Genomic DNA, 18,911 nt, shown 5'->3' on the forward strand with positions numbered 1-18,911 from the left:
AGACCGGTACTCAGCTGAAGACTCGAAGGCACTCCTTGCAGATCTCTGAACCATTCTCTGTGGCTCCTTCTTCTGCAGATCTCTGCCCTGCAAATTCGAGCCCCCTTGGCCTCCCAGAAGCCCACATTCCATCTCCTGAGCTGGGTAGGCCCTCGGGCTCTGTTTGGGCTCCCTCTTCCTGCACTGCTGAGCTGGACACTTGCAAGGCTGCTCTTATTGCTTCCCGTCTCCCAGGAATCCCTGTCCTGTTCTGCCTATTGTCCAGTGTCCACTGTTATTTCAGATACTTGTCCAGCTTTCTGGCTGTTTTTAAGACAGGAGGGTAAACCTGCTCCCTATTATTCCATCAGGACCAGAAGTGGGACTCCCCAGCAGTGGTGCTGGCTCCCGAAAATGAGTCAACAGCCATGCAGCAGATGGGAGACTCACACCCTCCCCTCTTCTTTTTTTTTTAATTATAATTTAAGTTCTGGGATACATGTGCAGAACGTGCAGGTTTGTTACATAGGTATACACATGCCATGGTGATTTGCTGCACCCATCAACCCGTCATCTGCATTAGGTGTTTCTCCTAATGCTATCCGTCCCCTAGCCCCTCATCCCCTGACAGGCCCCAGTGTGTGATGTTCCCCTCCCTGTGTCCATGTGTTCTCATTGTTCAACTCCCACTTATGAGTGAGAGCCTGCGGTGTTTGGTTTTCTGTTCCTGTGTTAATTTGCTGAGAATGATGGTTTCCAGCTTCATCCATGTCCCTGCAAAGGACATGAACTCATCCTTTTTTATGGCTGCATAGTATTCCATGGTCTACATGTGCCATTTTTGCTTTATCCAGTCTATCATTGATGGGCATTTAGGTTGGTTCCAAGTCTTTACTGTTGTAAAAAGTGCCGCAATAAACATACGTGTGCTATGTCTTTATAGCAGAATGATTTATAATCTTTGGGTATATACCCAGTAATGGGATTGCTGGGTCAAATGGGATTTCTGGTTCTAAATCCCTTAGGAATCGCTACACTGTCTTCCACAATGTTTGAACTAATTTACTCCCACCAACAGTGTAAAAGCGTTCCTATTTCTGCACATCCTCTCCAGCATCTGTTGTTTCCTGACTTTTTAATGATTGCCATTCTAACTGGCATGAGATGGTATCTCATTGTGGTTTTGATTTGCATTTCTCTAATGATCAGTGATGAAGAGCTTTTTTTCATACGTTTGTTGGCCACATAAATGTCTTCTTTTCAGAAGTGTCTGTTCATATCCTTTGCTCACTTTTTGATGGCGCTGTTTGGTTTTTTCTTGTAAATTTGTTTAAGGTCCTTTCAGATTCTGGATATTAGCCCTTTGTCAGATGGGTAGACTGCAAAAATTTTCTCCCATTCTATAGGTTGTCTGTTCACTCTGATGCTAGTTTATTTTGCTGTACAAAAGCTCTTTAGTTTAATTAGATCCCATTTGTCAATGTTGGCTTTTGTTGCCATTGCTTTTGGTGTTTTAGTCATGAAGTCTTTGTCCATGCCTATGTCCTGAATGGTATTGCTCAGGTTTTCTTCTAGCGTTTTTATGGTTTTAGGTCTTACGTTTAAGTCTTTAATCCATCTTGAGTTAATTTTTGTATAAAGTGTAAGGAAGGGGTCCAGTTTCAGTTTTCTGCATATGGCTAACCAGTTTTCCCAACACCATTTATTAAATAGGGAATCCTTTCACCATTGCTTGTTTTGTCAGGTTTGTCAAAGATCAGATGGCTGTAGATGTCACACCCTCACTTCTAATCTGACATTATCTCGCTCCCTCCTCCTGGTCCACTTCCCTATAAAGGTGATGTCCTTTGGCATACACTTCAGATCAGCACATCTGCGTTTAGCACTCCAGGCTTCATCCTTCTTCCCAGCTTTCCCCAGCCTTGTAGTCCACAGTGTCTCCTTTGCCAGTCCCAGGGATGATATTCAAACTATTAGGCATGCAATGAGCATGAGCCAATCAGAGCAAACACCAGCCACAGCAGAGCAGGGACCTGCTGGCTTATGGAGAGGGTTGCAAAGCGAAGGGGGCAAATCTAAGAGAAGAGATGAGGTGACAGGAATGAGGCCACTTAGGGGACTGGGGACAGTGACTACAATGGGTATTTCTAAATTTCTAATATTTTAATCATTGGCAAGGTCATAGCAGTGTATACCGTATGAATCTACCAAAGAAGAAAACATTTTTGGAATTGCTTTTTAGCTTCAACTGAGAAATGCATCTGCTATGGATTGAATCTTTGTGCCCCCCAAAATTCATCTGTTGAAGCCCTAGTCCCCAGTGTGATGGTATGACGAGGTGGAGCCTTTGGGAGGTAATTAGGTTTAGATGAGCTCTTGAGGGCAAGACCTCCATGATGGGATTTGTGCCCTTGTAAGAAGAGGAGACCAGAGCTCACTCTGTGTCATGTGAGGACAGTGGGAGAAGGCAGCTGTCTGCAAGCCAAGGAAAGTGGGCATCGCTAGAACCCAACCATGCTGGCACCCCGGTGGCAGAGGTCCAGTCTCCAGAACCATGAGATAGAAATTTCTGTGGTTTAAGCCACCCAGCCTATGATAGGTGTTCTAGCAGCCTGACCTAAGACAGCATTCTAAAAAGACCTGAAAAGATGCTCGCATCCTAAAGGGCATCAGAGTGATTTCTTTCTTTTTTTTTTTTTTTAATGCATACTTATTTTATTGCATAATTAATGGCTGTACAGAATTTTAAAAATTGACACATTGTAACTTTACATATTTATGAGGTACAGTTTGATGTTTTACAGAGTGATTTCAAATCCACAAAATCAACCTGGACTGAAGGCACCCCAATGCTCAGTTCTTCCCCGGGCTGCCCTAACACAGAGCTCATCAACCAGCTGTAGAAACTGGAACCCCAAAACTAAGGCGTCAGTCAGTTGAGTGACCCAGTGTCTGGCCTCAGTGAGGGAAGCTGACTTCCAAATAAAATCAGGCTTCTGCAAAGACACTGTGCAACCTGTGACGGTACTAGGACACCTGAGCCAGCCCCCCGGAGTCATAGCTCAGCCACTAAATGCCTTAGCAGATAGACCTTTGAAGATAGAATCTACAGTATTAAGTGATATAACCATTTATCAGCTCAAAAGAATGAACTAGGAAAGCAGAAAGAGACTGAATATGCTAACAAATCATATCATTTCATGGGAAGAATGTAAATGCTGTTTGCCTATTGCCATTCACTTTGGCACGCACCCGTTTCATCATTGACCTAGAACCTGGGGTTGGTGAGGAGAATAACTACACTCTGAGGACTTCATTCGTCTCACATTTCCCCTATTCCACAGTGTCCAGTGTACGCCAGACCCACAGAAAGGTCTCAGAAGACTTGCTGAAGGACTAATGGGTTGATTGGCTAAGCTAAGCTAGCACAGGAAAGGGACAGACCCTTAGGAGAGCTATTGTCAATCTCCTAGATTCAAATACGTGTTCCTGTGTCCTTAGGAAAGCAAAATTGAATTTTCCTTTAACCTAAAGCCTAACATTAATATAATATATAATAAAACCACATACTTCTAAAAGGAGCATCAAAGATGTAAGAGGAACATTATCCCCCTCCAAGGGTGCCATGGGAACACTTTCTTCTTCTTTTTTTTTTTTTTTTTTTTTTTGAGACAGAGTCTTGCTCTGTCACCTAGGCTGGAGTGCAGTGGCCACAATCTCGGATCACTGCAACCTCTGTTTCCTGGGCTCAAGCAATTCTCCTGTCTCAGCCTCCTGAGTAGCTGGGATTACGGGCGTGTGCCACCACGCCCGGCTAATTTTTGTATTTTTAGTAGAGACGGGGTTTCACCATGTTGGCCAGGCTGGTCACAAACTCCTGACCTCAGGTAATCCGCCCGCCTCAGCCTCCCAAAGTGCTGGGATTACAGGCCTGAGCCATCGCGCCCAGCCAGGAACACTTTCTGAATAACCTTCTGGTGTCTGCATCCCTTGTTCCTTCTGTCTCGTCAAAGGAGCTGTGCAGCTGTAGCTCAACTCTTCCTTTCTAATGCAAGGGTAAATACAAATCAAAAACCTGTTTTGAATTATCTTTCATGCAATAAGGGAAAGAGACTGCTTTCCTCCTCCTTCTCTGAGAGCATTTACTGTAGGACACGTGTCATTGTAAATTCTTTCTCTGTCCCTTTGAGATGTTGTAAATCTTTTGAAAAGCTAACTAAGCCTGTGGCCACCTGTAAAACTCAGGAGTGTTTCCTAAGAGACCTGGAGGCCACCTCTTTGAAATGTAAACATGAGGGAAGACAGACCCCATCTTCTCCTAATTCCTTGAGAAGGTAAGAGAGAACCTATTCTGCAGGGGACTTGCTCCAAGATGCAAAACTATCTCCTGTCTGGATGGCTTTTTTTTCCCCTCTTGGGTCTTGGGTAAAAGCAATTAGCTAATGCAGATTACTAGGTGATTTCAAGATGAACTAAGAAGGATAAAGGGTGCTGTCAAGTGCTCTTACTTGAGGACTAGTTATGGTTTATCTTCACAACATGTATGCAATGGGTTGTATTTGCTTGGCTATAAAAAAGGGTGAGTTTCTCTCTGTCACGTTATTATTACTATCATCCATCCCTCATCCTATGTGTTCTCAAAGCGTGTGAGTGAGGACAGGAGAAGAAAAGGTGGTCATTGGTTAGAGGACAGGAGAAGAAAAGGTGGTCATTGGTTACAGTCCCTTATGCTCTAACAGTAGCTTTGAAATGTCATATTGCAATGTGAATGAAGGTCTCTAATTTAATACAAACTGGTCTCTTTTGATTCATGGCCAAATGCACAATACTCTTTCCTGTGTAGAATCATCAAGCGTGGTACAGGAGAAAGAACACAGGATTTGACATCAGAAAGGTTGGCTTTGTGTCCCAGCCCTGCCCCTTGCTAGCTGTGTGACTTTGTCAAGACATTTAATCGCACTGAATTTCAGTTTGATTGTGTCAAGGAGATCTTTTGGATTCCTTTCATTGTTGCTTTTCATACAATGGACCAGAAAACCTACACTAGTAGAAAAACTGGCAACATTTGAATCAATTCTGTGGCTTATTTAAAAAAAAAAATAACTGGCTCAACGTTGCCACATATGCCTACTATCACATGGCTGCCAAAGTCCCAGAGGCTCGAGGAGTTTGGGAGGGGGAGGGTTGAGGGGGTGCTGGGGTGGGAAGAGAGGCTGAGGCTGCTCTTAAACAGACGAGATCTGATCCAGACCTGGAGGAGCTTTGGACGACAACCAGGAGAGATGAGCAGAGAAGAGATGGGGGACAGGGGAGAGCGTGGCTGGGAGTAATAGTGGAGCCACACGTTTAGCAAACCTTAGGCAATGGGAAAGTTCAAAACGTGTTTAGGATTCACTTGCAGGTTATCAAACAGCCCTATGGGTTTGTTGAGCCGTTAATATGGGAAGACAGGCTGAGACCGATTTGTCATGGCCTCAGATGGCAGCCTAAGGAGTTAGCGTTTTATCCTGAAGGTCCTGGAGAGCCATTAAAAGCTTCTAAGCAGGAAGTAAAACATTATGAAACCCCTGTTTAAGTAAATGAATCTGGCTATGGTGGACATTTCATATGCCAGGCAGCAGCTGAGGTAGAAAGGGCTTCTATGATGGTCCAGATGGTTGGTGATCAGGTCAAGCAATGACCATAGATTGACTGCCATGGAGAACTGAGGAAGGGACAGTGCATTTCCATCATTTTGAGTCTATGAGAATGGATCACTCCAGTAATAACGCCACCAGTCACCACTCAGGCTCGAGGTGGGGCCACGGCAGCCTCTCTGCAGTGCGTTAAGTCTTGATCCCACCCTGTGAGATGAGAGTCCTTGTAGCTTTCTCTCTTAAATGTCCTTCTTGGATTTAGGAAAGCTGAATCTTCATTTGTTTCCACATTCATCCATAAAAGAAGGGCAAGAAATCCAGGGAGAAAAAAGTGATTCCAGGATTGTGCCCACATGTTTCCCTGTCAGGAGCCCTGGAGTGTCAGACCGCGCTGGCTGGCTGCTTCGAAAAGTCTCTGACAGCCACCTTTTCCCAACTCAGAAACAAAACAGAACAAACAAAAACATCTACTACTTTAAAATCCCAGTGGAACTGCGCTTCCTATAAATGTGTTTTTGCCGATTGTTTTTGCATGATTAATGGTTCCCAGGGGTACATAAAATTCTAGGGACCCCTCTTTCCCATCGAGAGAGAAAAAGGATCAAGTCAGGAAAGGGTGAGGGGACCCAGAGACAGACATCACCTACTTCCAATGGTGCTGTGGGCTCTCTCTGGGCCCTGGTTTGGGAATTGAAGTTCCTGTCCCTACTGTTCTCATCCCTCTGAGAGGAATTAGGCTCTGAGGATTCCTGTAAGGATCCAACTTGGAGAGTTCCCTGTCCCTGAAAATACTCTCAACATCACAGGCTGGCCCATGCATCTAATGGCAATTCCTTCGCATTCCCCATGTTAGTAAAATACTGGGAAAAATTATTGTCTACATTAGAATTTTATAAATATGGACCATAGTTTATGATTCTTACAAGAATTCCTTGAGAAAGCATCCAGTTACACTGAAAAGCTGGCGAGACCTGTCTAAAAGCCCAGAGCGAACCAGCAAACGGAGAACAAAATCAAAACTCCCAGTCTTGTTGCACGGCTCCAGCCTCCCCAAATTCCAGTCACTGCCCCCTTCAGCAAGCCAGTGCCTGGGAAGCCCGAGGGGGGACATGTTGACCTGCGTCACCCGGAAGCTCCGGAAGCATCGTGATTCCCCACCCTCCCTGCCTGCCCTTTACCTTAGCTTTCAGAGGAAAGTCTCATCTCCCCATCAGAAGGTACATTGTCAGGACCCGGCTCAGCTTCCATTAACTTTAGATAAAGGCCCCTGCTCATGGGAACCTGGGTCTCCTGGTGGATTCTCCTTTTTCTTCTGATTTTCTAGTTCTCAGCAGGCTGGGCCACCGCTGGGTGGCTGCTGTTAGGACAGGCATGGCTGGTCCCGGTCTTGCCCTTCATTCTCTCTTCCCTCCTGTTCCTTCCCTCAGGCCACCTCTTCCCCTCCCATCCTCTCTCCCTCTCCAGCTTGCTCTTATGCGTGCCCTGGGCACGGGCTCTCCCGGGAAAGGCCATTGTTGGGCGGCAGGATTCTGATGCTCCCCAGGGGCACTATGACATCAGCATTTGGTGGTGCTCAGAGGAGAAGAGAAAGAGATGAAGAGGAGTGAGCAAGGCTTCAGGAGGGAGCATGCAGGAGACCAGCCCTGGATTCAGACTGGAGTCTCATCCACAGCAGAGGCTGATAGAAGGCTTGGATTACAGCAGGGGCAGGTTCTGTCACGAAATCAAATTTCTCTTCACTGATTTCTGAATTCACAGCAAGCTAACTAGAAGAGATTTTTAATTCAGAATGTTGCACTCCAACAAACTGAGAAAAACATTGAGGGAGGGAATTACGGAAATTTGACAGTATCTACTAAGTTTGATTTTGAGAGTTTTGTAATAAATGTTGTTGAATAGAAAAGGCATCAAGTCCCTATATATGAGCTCTTTGAAATGCCTAAATCAGAGGGATAAAATGATGAATAATTACAGTACATAATTTTTGAATTATTGTCAAATCAACTAAAATTAGAAGTTTTTAACATGCTAAAATGGAAAGTTATTCAACAGAATGGAATCCTTTAAAATATGATGGAACTGCCACTTAAGCATCAGAAGTCTGCTCGGGCGTGACCCTGGGAGCCCAAACTTTTCACGGAACAGCAAGGAACATCCCTATGCTCCTCATTCCCAGTTTTTCTGTTTTATTTTGTTTTGTTTTTTGTTTGTTTTATTTTGTTTTTTTTTTTTTGAGATGGAGTCTCGCTCTGTCGCCTAGGCTGGAGTGCAGTGGCGCGATCTCGGCTCACTGCAAGCTCTGTCTCCCGAGTTCAAGCCATTCCCCTGCCTCAGCCTCCCAAGTAGCTGGAACTACAGGCACCTGCCACCACACCCAGCTAATTTTTTGTATTTTTAGTACAGACGGGATTTCAACGTGTTAGCCAGGATGGTCTCGATCTCCTGACCTCGTGATCCACCCGCATCGGCATCCCAAAGTGCTGGGATTACAGGCATGAGCCACCGCGTCCGGCCCTCCTTCCCAGTCTTTACATAGATGCTTAGGATTCGAGGGGGTTTTCTTCTCATTAGCAAGACTCTGGCACCATCACTATGTCTAGTACCAAATCTCTACATTCAGGATAGAAGGTGCAACTTAGAAATATCAGTTCATGAACCATGGGTCATCCCTTTGGGAAAATGCAGAGTCGAGCCTACTCTCTTGATCTTCCAGGCATACAAAACCTGCTTGCCCCTCCCCACTTTGAACAGTGCTTTTGAACTTTGATGGAAAAGCCACATTTGGAAGGCAAGTTATTACAGGGAAGAGATTTTTTTTTCTTTTGTCTCTAGTTCATGGTACCTTGGATAGATGCACGTTCACTGCAGAGTCCTACAAAGCACGCTCTAATGTTCAAAGGCAGGGCAGTAGTTTCTAGTAACAGCGTGGGATTTGTACATTACCTTGTTGACTTTTTATTATGCAGCAGCACCTTTTAAATCATATGCTAATCTAGCACATTCAGTTGTTCTATATAAGAGAGTGTGATTATTCCTAAAATATTTACCAATCATTTGTTCTAAGTGCTAGGCTCTTCTGTAATATTTCCAGATCATGTCAACCCTTCCTTATTAAAATTTGGGAGCTAAAAAACAATCACTTGCTTCTGAAATCATGATTCTCGTTCTCAAAAGTGTACAGTATTCTACTGAGACTGGAAGGGGTGTTACTGAAGCCTGCATGTTCAGTGGGCTACAAGATTCCGGCTACATAACACTTCCACCAGCCTTAGAGTAAGATCACGTAGCTTTGCATTTTCCCAACCCTGTAATCTTGGGCTGCACATCTATTAGCCCGAAACAAAGGAATTCACTTCTCCTAGGCTTCTCTGCAGGTCATGCCAACCTTAACAAACTGCAGTCCCTACTGTCCCTACTGACCATTACACCGCAGAGCTGTGAGGATGATGGCTCTCCAGTTTGGAAGAGAATGATGCAGGACGAAAGGGGTGGGCAAACCATGGTCTAAGTATGATATCTGAAGCTGCTTAATCTACAAAAGAAAACCCCATGTGAGGAATGGGAGATGGAGATGTGGAGGCCTAGTGTCTAAGGGCTGGCATTCAGGGGAAGGATGATATTTGTCTGTAATCTCAAAGGCTATGAAGGATGGAGCTGGGTGGATTTGGGTTCATCATGAAAAGGACCTATGAGCAAGTCAGGCCTGCATAAAGGTGATCTGGAAGCCCCCAGCTGCACCCTCAACTGGACAGGGGCTGTGGAGGGGTTTTGAACATGACTTAGCAAATGGAGCCAGATTCCTTCAATGCTCTATCCAGTCCTAACTCAATGAACTAGCTCCCTCCTTCTTTTTCTCTGTCTTCCAAACTGAACTACTATATCTCTTGCAAAACCAATTGGATAATTCTGTGTTAAGCTTCCTGTCTCCCACCCTAAGCAACCACAGATGAATGATGGTTGTTGCAGAGGTGGGCAAGTCTGGGTTCTGAGAGCTGCCATTGAACTTCTCTGTGCTGAGCTGGCATTAGCTCCTCTCCTCTCCCCTCCCCACCCTGCTTAGAGGATGCTCTCCACATTTGGACGTTTGTGTCACACTTCTAGGTGACCAGGGCTTCTCTCCCATGAGAAGAGGAGGGACAGGAGGACTCTGTCTGAAGGTTCTGAGTTTCAGATTTGCCCATGGGCCAGACATCAGGCTCTGTCCATGAGGTGACCCAAGTCACCAGAGGAAAAGTGACTGTCCCCGATCTCCACATTAAATTTGCCCTGGGCCTCAACCAAACTCTACACTTTTTCATCCTAGAACAGTGAGGATATAGGCGTGGTTAAAAAGAAATCCCACAGGTCCTTCTGGAGTCTGGGGTGTGCTGGATAGGGTGTGGGGAACTGGGGACCTGGGTTCTGGCTAGTTCTCTGTCCCTTACTGTGAGACCCTGCGCAAGTCACCTGGGGACCTCAGTCCTCACACTGGAAAGTGACACAATGGGAAATAGAGGACAACCAGGACACCTTTTAGCCATGACCTATAATTTACATCTCTATGAGGTGACTTCACAGGCACAGATCATCTTGCATCCTCACCCCGACACACACACACACACACACACACACGCACGCACACACGCACACATGCATGCATGCATGCACGCATGCACACACACACGCACGCAGTACAGTAACTGTCAATCTCAGGTCCGAGACACCCCAGGGCATCTCTAATCATCTCAAGTGACATTGATATCATTTCAGAAGAAGGAATTAATGCAAATTCACCTCGATTTTAAAATAGGTAACATCCCACCCAATACTTTCTCCCCTCCCTGGGGAGGTGTAAGTGAAGATTCAGGCACAACTAACCTAATTGGAGGAAGTTCTGAGGAGAGTTCAGCACAGTCTAGATAAGGAATCAGTTGGGAGTTTCTGGAATCTCAAATGGAAGAGAGGGATGGAGTCAGAGAGCAGGGCATGGGCAGACAAGGACTCGCCCTGTCCTAGCATTACTCAGTCTGAATTCTCTTCTCTCACACCTTGCTTCATATGCCTAACCTGACACCGTACATCTGCTTGGTCCATGCTCAACTCAGCTGCAGCATCCTCAGGAGACAGCTGGATCAGCTAGAGAGCTTCAGAATGAGACACATCACTCTGCCAGACACCCGCACTGCTCTAGCTCCAGGATCCAACATCTGACCACATGTCGGCAGCCACCGCTGCCCTGGCTCCACCATTTCTCCCCAGGTCTAAGCTTAAGCCGCACCGCATTGCTTCCATTTCTTCACACTTGCTCTATTCCCTTCTACCACAGGGGCTTTGTGCAAGCTCAGCCTCAACACAAATCTTCCCCCTTCTTCACCTGGTCAATAGCCACTCATTCTTCAACATTAGTTCAAGCATCACCAAGCTCCCCGGCTATGTCAGTTCTCCCTGTTAGACACCCTGGCTGTTCCACATATCTTTTATTCAAAATAGTTACATATTAAAGCATTCTATTTGTGCTTACAATTATTGTAGAATTACTTCCCAGCAAACAGATGCTACAGGAGGGAAGAGACCTTTTCTGTTTAAGTATCTAGGGTAGTGCCTGGCCCTTAATAGGTGCTCAACAAAATTTTTTTAATGAATGCTTAAATACCATATCATGGGTCATGTCTGGTTGCAAAAAGATATTCATCATAATCAAAATAATAAACTATAATTAAAATATACTCATCATCATAAAAATAAATGAACTAGGCACATACTGGTGTTAAAGGTATCATTGCCTCTATTGTGGGCCATTTTAGGATGCAAGGCACAGTAGGGGTAAACAATTAAGAGAGGCTTCTGTGGTCTAGGAATGCAAGATCTAGTAAATATATAATGTCTCCAGCAAGAGAAAGGAGGACAAGCAAGTCAGAGCAAGCTGCCCACTGGGGTGGGAGAAGGGAATGATAAAAGGGAGGACTGGAAATATACACCAAAGTGAGTCATTAATACAACATTTCTATTCACAACTCAGAATTCACTGAACAAAAAATGGCCATTCTGTATAAGATTCCAATTAAATGCATTATCGTTATATCTGATTGTGCTAGTGCCTGTCGCTAATCCATGCCACAATGATTCATGCTTTAAAAAAAAAAAAAAAAAAGAAGAAGAAGAAGAAGCAATTGGCTATAAGGGCCACCACAGTGCATTTCTAGATAAGAGCTCAGTGACTGTTAAGGGGCACCTGCGTAAGAGCTCTGTTAACAATGCTAGGCAAGGAAGAAAACCCCAGGGCAGATGCCAGATGGAGCAAGAGACAAACATGCATTTATTTTCCCTTTACTCCAGATAGCTCATTAAATTTCTTTTTTTTTTTTCTTTCTTTTTTTTTTTTTTTTTGAGATGGAGTCTCGCTCTGTCACCCAGGCTGGAGTGCAGTGGCGCGATCTCGGCTCTCGGGTTCACACCATTCTCCTGCTTCAGCCTCCGGAGTAGCTGGGACTACAGGCGCTCACCACTACGCCCAGCTAATTTTTTCTATTTTCAGTAGAGATGGGGTTTCACCGTGTTAGCCAGGATGGTCTCAATCTACTGAACTCATGATCCGCCCGCCTCGGCCTCCCAAAGTTCTGGGATTACAGGCGTGAGCCATCGCGCCTGGCCTAGCTCATTAAATTTCAAGGAAACTTCAGAATTTAAAACTCACAGCAATGTAGACAACAGGAGGGGTATCTTCAATGGAGAAGATACTTCATCAAATTTGGAAGGTGAAAGCAAAGGGAAAGTCTGACTAAAATAACATAGAGCAAGCTATACCCTGGACTTCCTGCAAAGAGGGCTACAGTGAGGGAGGGGCCCATCTGCCCACAGAACTGAAGCAGGCACTGGCCTCAGGAGCCCCAGATAACAGCCGGCTCCTGGACTTTTTATTCCAGAATGAACTCTATCAGTTGGAGCTTCCAGGCAAGTTTTTTTATCCCGTCCATGCTAAATAAAAACAACTACAAAGTGCCAGGCATCTGAGGAACCCCTGCAATGTAAAGAGGAAAAATAACAAACAGAGGAAACAATTCCAGAAAAAATAAAAACAATGAGGGGAACAGAAGAGAAATTACTAGGAAAAAATATCCCCAGATCAGAAGCTCAGATTTGAGATGCTATTTCATTCATAAAACAAAAAACAGAATAATGCTGTAAAGAAGAAATAATTAGAGAACAAAAAAAAAAAAGAGTTTGAAAAGTAAACAATTGGGATTGTGAAAATAATAACAAACAATAGAAAGTGAAATTTACAAAATCTGCCAAATCACAGACCAAAAGTTGGGCAATAGAAGATAAAAGAGATAGAGAACCACTCCTTACGTCCTTAGCCACCACCCTTTCCTTGTTTTTCCACTTTCATCTCTTGGAATATCTCATCAGCTGATATCTATTAAAGGAGAAGGGAATTGTCCCCCAAGAGACTAAGTTCTGAGCAGATGAATGAAAAATGGCTACTTCCAGGCACATCAGTGTGAAGTTTCAGGACACAAAGAGTTAGCAGAAGATCCTAGGCTTCCAATAGGAAAAAGTAAAATAAAAGCTCACCTACAAAGAAACGAAAGCCAGACAGGCATAGAAGGAACATTTGCTGCTAGAAGGTAATGGAACAATGTGTACAAAATTCTGTGAGAACTGAACATCAACCTCAAGTTCTAAATTCAACCCAGTTCAAATGTGAAGCCAAATTAGAGATTAAGACATGCAAGGATTCAAAGTATATCTCCACACACCTGTAATCCCAGTACTTTGGGAGGCAGAGGCAGGCAGATCACTTGAAATCAGGAGTTTGAGACCAGCCTGCCCAACATGGTGAAACCCTGTCTCTACCAAAAATACAAAAAATTAGCTGGGCATGGTGGTAGGCGCCTGTAATCCCAGCTACTCGGGAGGCTAAGGCATGTGAATCACTTGAACTCAAGGGGCGGAGTTTGCAGTGAGCTGAGATTGCTCCACTGCACTCCAGCCTGGGCAACAAAGCAAGACTCCACCTGAAATACATACATACATACATACATATATATATATTCTGACCCCCTTTTCCTGGGAGGTTACCTGGAAATGTACTCCAGCTTTTGCTTATTGTAAAAGAGTAAACTAAGAAAGACGAAAACAGCGATTGGGTAACAGTAGCTCCAGTGAGGGCCTCCCAAGCTGCAGCTCTGTGGGAGGACTTAGGGGCAAGCGGAAGAGAGAGCTCTCCTGGAGAGAGGTCCTGGGAAAATAGGGTTACCTACACAGGGAGCTGACGGTCTGGGGAAACTAGAGAGTGTGGAGTGTGATAAAGGCACTAAAAGCAAGGAAGCAATGAAAAGAATTAGAAACTACTGAAAGAGACCAACTTCTTGTAGAGGTAGAATAATGCTTAAGAACAAGGTCTCTGAACCTCTGTGGGTTTGAATGCTAACCCTGCCACTTTCTAGCTGTGTGACCTTGAGCAAATGACTCAGCCTCTCTGTGCTCAGTTTGTCAGCTCTCAAGCAGAAATCATAATGGGACCAACTTAGAAGGCCGTTGTGAGGAATAAATGAGTTAATATTTCTAATGCTCTTAGAAGAAAAGAACCTGTCACCTGATTTATGGTATGTAAAGTTTGCTAAATAAATTTTAAAAAAAATTCTAAAAGCCGTATGAAAAATATGGTCATCCAAATAGAAGGAATAGATCCCAATGATAACAAGGTAATAAGCTTAAAAATAAAGAATGCGATGGTTTCCACGTGATCGGCTAATGTCAGAGTTTAAGGACATTGTCTGTTTGGAGGGTGCGGGGGATGGGCAGGGAGTAGTATTTTTCCTAACAATAAAAAAGAGAGGCGGCCGGGCGCGGTGGCTCAAGCCTGTAATGCCAGCACTTTGGGAGGCCGAGACGGGCGGATCACGAGTTCAGAAGATCGAGACCATCCTGGCTAACACGGTGAAACCCCGTCTCCATTAAAAAATACAAAAAACTAGCCGGGCGAGGTGGCGGGCGCCTGTAGTCCCAGCTACTCGGGAGGCTGAGGCAAGAGAATGGCGTAAACCCAGGAGGCGGAGCTTGCAGTGAGCTGAGATCCGGCCACGGCACTCCAGCCTGGGCGACAGAGCGAGACTCCGTCTCAAAAAAAAAAAAAAAAAAAAAAAAGAGAGAGGCAAACATAACCTCCAGGAAAAACACTCCCCATACCTCTCCCCACCAAGAAAACTCTTTACAAGTAAGGCAGTATCTGAACGCAGAACAAATTAAAATATGATGAGATTATGCATAAATGCTACAGTGTGAGAAAGGAGATCATTGGCATATGATGCTCTGTAGAATCAGCCAGACCCTCCTCTATCAGGCGTGAATCCACAGGGCAGTGTGCAAAGACGCGTCAATCAACTGGGTAGGAACAGGAGACTGTGGCCTTCATTGTGAGCCAGTATTTCCCAGTTGATTCTATAGGACCAGTCACATAAATCGCTTCGATCACATTTTTCAAAAATAAATCTAAATCTAGACAAAGTTTCACTTCCTCCCCCGACAAAACGTGCTCCCTCCAAGAAAACCCAAATTTAGGTCCAGTCCTTTCCCAAACCTAAAGACAAGAAATAAAAGCAATAAGCAAACTACGGTTTCCAGTAACTGGGCCAGGATAAGCTAGAATTCTGGGAATTGCTGTTCTTATTAGAAATGTCACAATCAAAGTACACATCAGCCAAGAGGGAGGCACGACATAAATGGTGTTGCTGTTTCTGGTGTAACAAATTGTCCCAGCGTTCCAGGCCTTCTGCTGTCTTTACTCTTGTTTGGGGATGGAGCGGGGCAGGGGCGTTGGTGTGTGTGTGTTTCTTTGGGTTTCTGTATTCCACAGCTACATTCTTCAAACCAAGAGCTCGACCTCCGAGAAAAACTTTCCCTCCAACATGCCTCCAGTCAATGGAGAATGAATCGCTGGCTCCTCTGCATTCACAAGTCTACGGGCAACTCTGTCATAGCACCTGTCACATGGCACTGCCATTATGATCCTGCTATCCCCTCCCCTGCTTGGTGAACTCCAGAAGGTAAAGACTAACCATAACACACTCATCACTGTGTCCCCAGTGCCTAGTGCAGTGGCACAGTCACTAGTAAGGAGGGAGAGAGAGGGACGGTGTCAGGGAGAGGCACAGAGAGAGAGAGGAGAGTGGGAGAGAGAGGGTGAATGACAGGGAGAGGGACAGTGGGAGGAAAGAGAGACTTTGAGTCTTATTTTCTCCCCTGTTGCCCTTCCTCCTCATTTTTGGTTTTCTCATTACTAAACATTCGTGGAATTTAGGAACCTACCTTCTACGGATAGCAGGACATAACAATGATCAATGATCAATGCCGGGATAGAAGGAGAGGTGTGAGTTGGAAGCCTGCCTGATGCCCCAGCCACCTCCCCATGCCATGCGGCCTCCAGTGTGAGTCCGTGCTCCAGACCATGCATCAAACTGCCAGCTGGTCACCTGCCTTGGGAAGTTCCATGGGCAGTTCACACTCAGCCAGGCTAACAGTGGACCCCGAACTGCTTTCCTGCCTCCAGGCCCACCCCTATGGCTGTACTCTCACAGGGCTGCAGATCTGGAAGGTTTGCCTGCTTGGGGCCTTTCAATCCGCCTGCCCCGGCCCCTCACATACCATTATCTGTAGGATAAAGTTCAAGGTCCTCAGAAAAGCAGACGAGGCCTCCTCTCATCAGTGCCCATCCTCCTCCTCCATTTTCATCCCCTCTTCCAATCACATCCCCCAGATCTCAAAGACACTGTACTGTTTCTTACCTCTGTGCTTGGTCAACTGGTACGGCTCTTTCAATACGCTGCAGAACACTCACCTTCTCTTGGAAGCATTTTTCTGAAATTACTTCTGAACCCCCCACCCACGCAAGCTGTTACAAGCCCTACTTCTTCCCTCCCATGAGGCCTGTGGTGAACAGCAAGCTTAGGATTCAATGAAATCCTGCTGTAAGCATGTGGAATGCAACTCAGAGAAGTCAGGTAACTTGCTCAATGTCACACATGCTGTAAGTAGTAGAGCCATGACCCAGATTTTGCACTCCTGATCCAACACCCCTACCATGGATGGTGGCGGCTTTCTGTAATTTCACCCTTGAAGCAGGAGCCTCCTGCTTGGTGCCTCCCGTCCTGAGCTCCCTGTGTTGCTGGGAGCCCAGCTCTGTGCAGAGTGGGGATGGAGGCCAGCGGATTGCCTTTCCTTACCTGCCTCTCGTGTGTCCTGCACGTCGGGCCAGAAGCTGGGCTGGAAACCTGGTAGCCATGGGCTCCTGCCCCACAGTCTGGAGATTGGGACTGAACCACGGGAAGCTGCCCGAGGCCACCTCCATGACTATGGGGTCTGCACTCCCACCCACAGGTGAAGGGGGTCACTCACTTCGATTTCCTGCACCTTCTCACAGACCGAGGCTTTTCTCCCTCCAGACATAACTGCCACTAACTGCTCTCTCCTCAGGATTCCTGGCCTCCATTTGGCCTCAGTCCCTGCCAATCCCCTTGGAGATAAAATTTCTGCTCCTCACAGAGTGCCCAGGCCAGGCCTTCCTCGCAGCCTTCTTTATCCAAATCACTGACGCCTCTGGATTCGTCTCAACAACGAACCTCTCACTCTGCCTGCGGCTGCGCTGAGCCTCGGGTGTCCTCTGCGAATCCTTGGTGACTCTCTGTTTCAGTGTCCCTTTCTAACTGTGGGCTCCTCAAGAGTGGAGACTAAGTGTTACTTTTGTTCCGTAGCCACAAGGCTTGGGCCAGGCCACAGTAGGGACACTAAGCATTCCGGTGTCATCGCTTCTACCCTGCACCATTCCACAGCCCCTCTGGAGCCTCCCTACCCACACATGCTGCCTCCGCCTCTTCCCCACAGTGGAAGCATCCCAGGGGTAAGATCTGTGGGCCTGCAGCAAATTACATGATGCCCCTGAAGCTTCAGCTATAGCTCCAGGGCAGGGTGAAGGCCCGAGGAGAAAGGAACTGGAGAGGGAGTTTGGGACCACCTCTGGGAGTGCCGGGAGTGGGGTGTAAACAAAATATCTTCCTACGCAAACAGTAGAGGCTCAGAGAGTTTGAGGGGTGAGGGTAATGATGGCCTTTGGGCTGTGGAACATGGGGTCTAGGAAGGGCCAGAACGACAGCCTCGGGGGCAGACAGAGAGCAAAGCATGAAAAACAATCCCAGAGATGCTGAAGGGGCTGGGCCAACGCCTGGGAACCAGGTGCAAGGCAAAGAGGCTGCGGTGGGAGGAAGAGGCAGAATCTGGGTAAGGGCGTTGAGGGGCTCGGGCATGGGGCAAGGGCTCTCATTAGACGTGTGCAACTGCATTTGCGGTAACGACCATCCGGTAAGGGCAACCAATGACATGAGTGTGAATGCAGACCTCTTCCTCTTGACACTGGGGAGCCACTGAAAGTTTTTTAATCAGGGAGGTGACAAAATCCTATCTCTGCCTGGAGGAGGATTCATCTCAGGAAGAAGAGATTAGGAAACAGCCAAAATGTTCGCAGCTCCGTGGAGAGCTAATCAAGCTTCCAGAAAGTGCTGCGGGCAATCTCTGAAAGCATCAACGGAAAGGAATAGCCCTGTTTTGGAGACTGCAGATATCCACAGCAACAAACCGCAGCTGGACATGGAGTATTTTCTCTAATCTTAAAATGTAAAAGCGTAATGAGGACATTCTATCACAACGGCACTCACATTAATGTTTGAAGACCATACATTTCGAATCCACCCAGGGTCTCTCATTATTGGAATCTGAAAAACAAAAACATTAGAAATTAATTAATAGAAATGTTCTGGAATTAGGTGGTGGTAATGGTTGCATAACTCTGCCAACATACTAAAAACTCACTGAACTCTACACTTCAACATGGTGAATTCGGTGGTATGTAAGCTATATGTCAATTTAAAAAAATAAATTAGAAAGAAGAATGTGTGGCTGGGCGCAGTGGCTCATGCCTGTAATCCCAGCACTTTGGGAGGCCAAGGCAGGCAGATCACCTGAGGTCAGGAGTTTGAGACCAGCCTGGCCAACATGGTGAAATCCTGTCTCTACTAAAAATACAAAAATTAGCTGGGCATGGTGGTGGGCAGCTATAATCCCAGCTATTCAGGAGGCTGAGGAAGGAGAATCACTTGAAACCCAGGGGCGGAGGTTGCAGTGAGCCGAGATCATGCCTATTCACTCCAGCCTGAGCAAAAGAGCGAAAATCCATCTCAAATACACAAACAAAAAAGAATGTGGTGTCTTTTCTTTGAGCACATTCAACTATGTTGTGTCAATTACATAGGGTACGTTATGAGG

At 45.9% G+C, this 18,911-nt stretch overlaps 1 protein-coding gene across 3 annotated transcripts in view; it reads right to left on the bottom strand.

Annotated features, from left to right (window-relative positions):
• Positions 1–18,911, bottom strand: part of LPIN1 (lipin 1) — a 143,265-nt gene that overhangs the window by 88,342 nt on the left and 36,012 nt on the right. For all 3 annotated transcript variants that reach the window (XM_015111738.3, XM_028831962.2, XM_015111731.3), the window contains exon 2: positions 18,305–18,361. In XM_015111738.3, the coding sequence (XP_014967224.3) occupies positions 18,305–18,361 (57 nt within the window). The remainder of the gene's footprint in view (positions 1–18,304; positions 18,362–18,911) is intronic.

This window comes from Macaca mulatta, chromosome 13 (genome assembly GCF_049350105.2).
Source record: "Macaca mulatta isolate MMU2019108-1 chromosome 13, T2T-MMU8v2.0, whole genome shotgun sequence".
NCBI classification, from domain to species: domain Eukaryota; kingdom Metazoa; phylum Chordata; class Mammalia; order Primates; family Cercopithecidae; genus Macaca; species Macaca mulatta.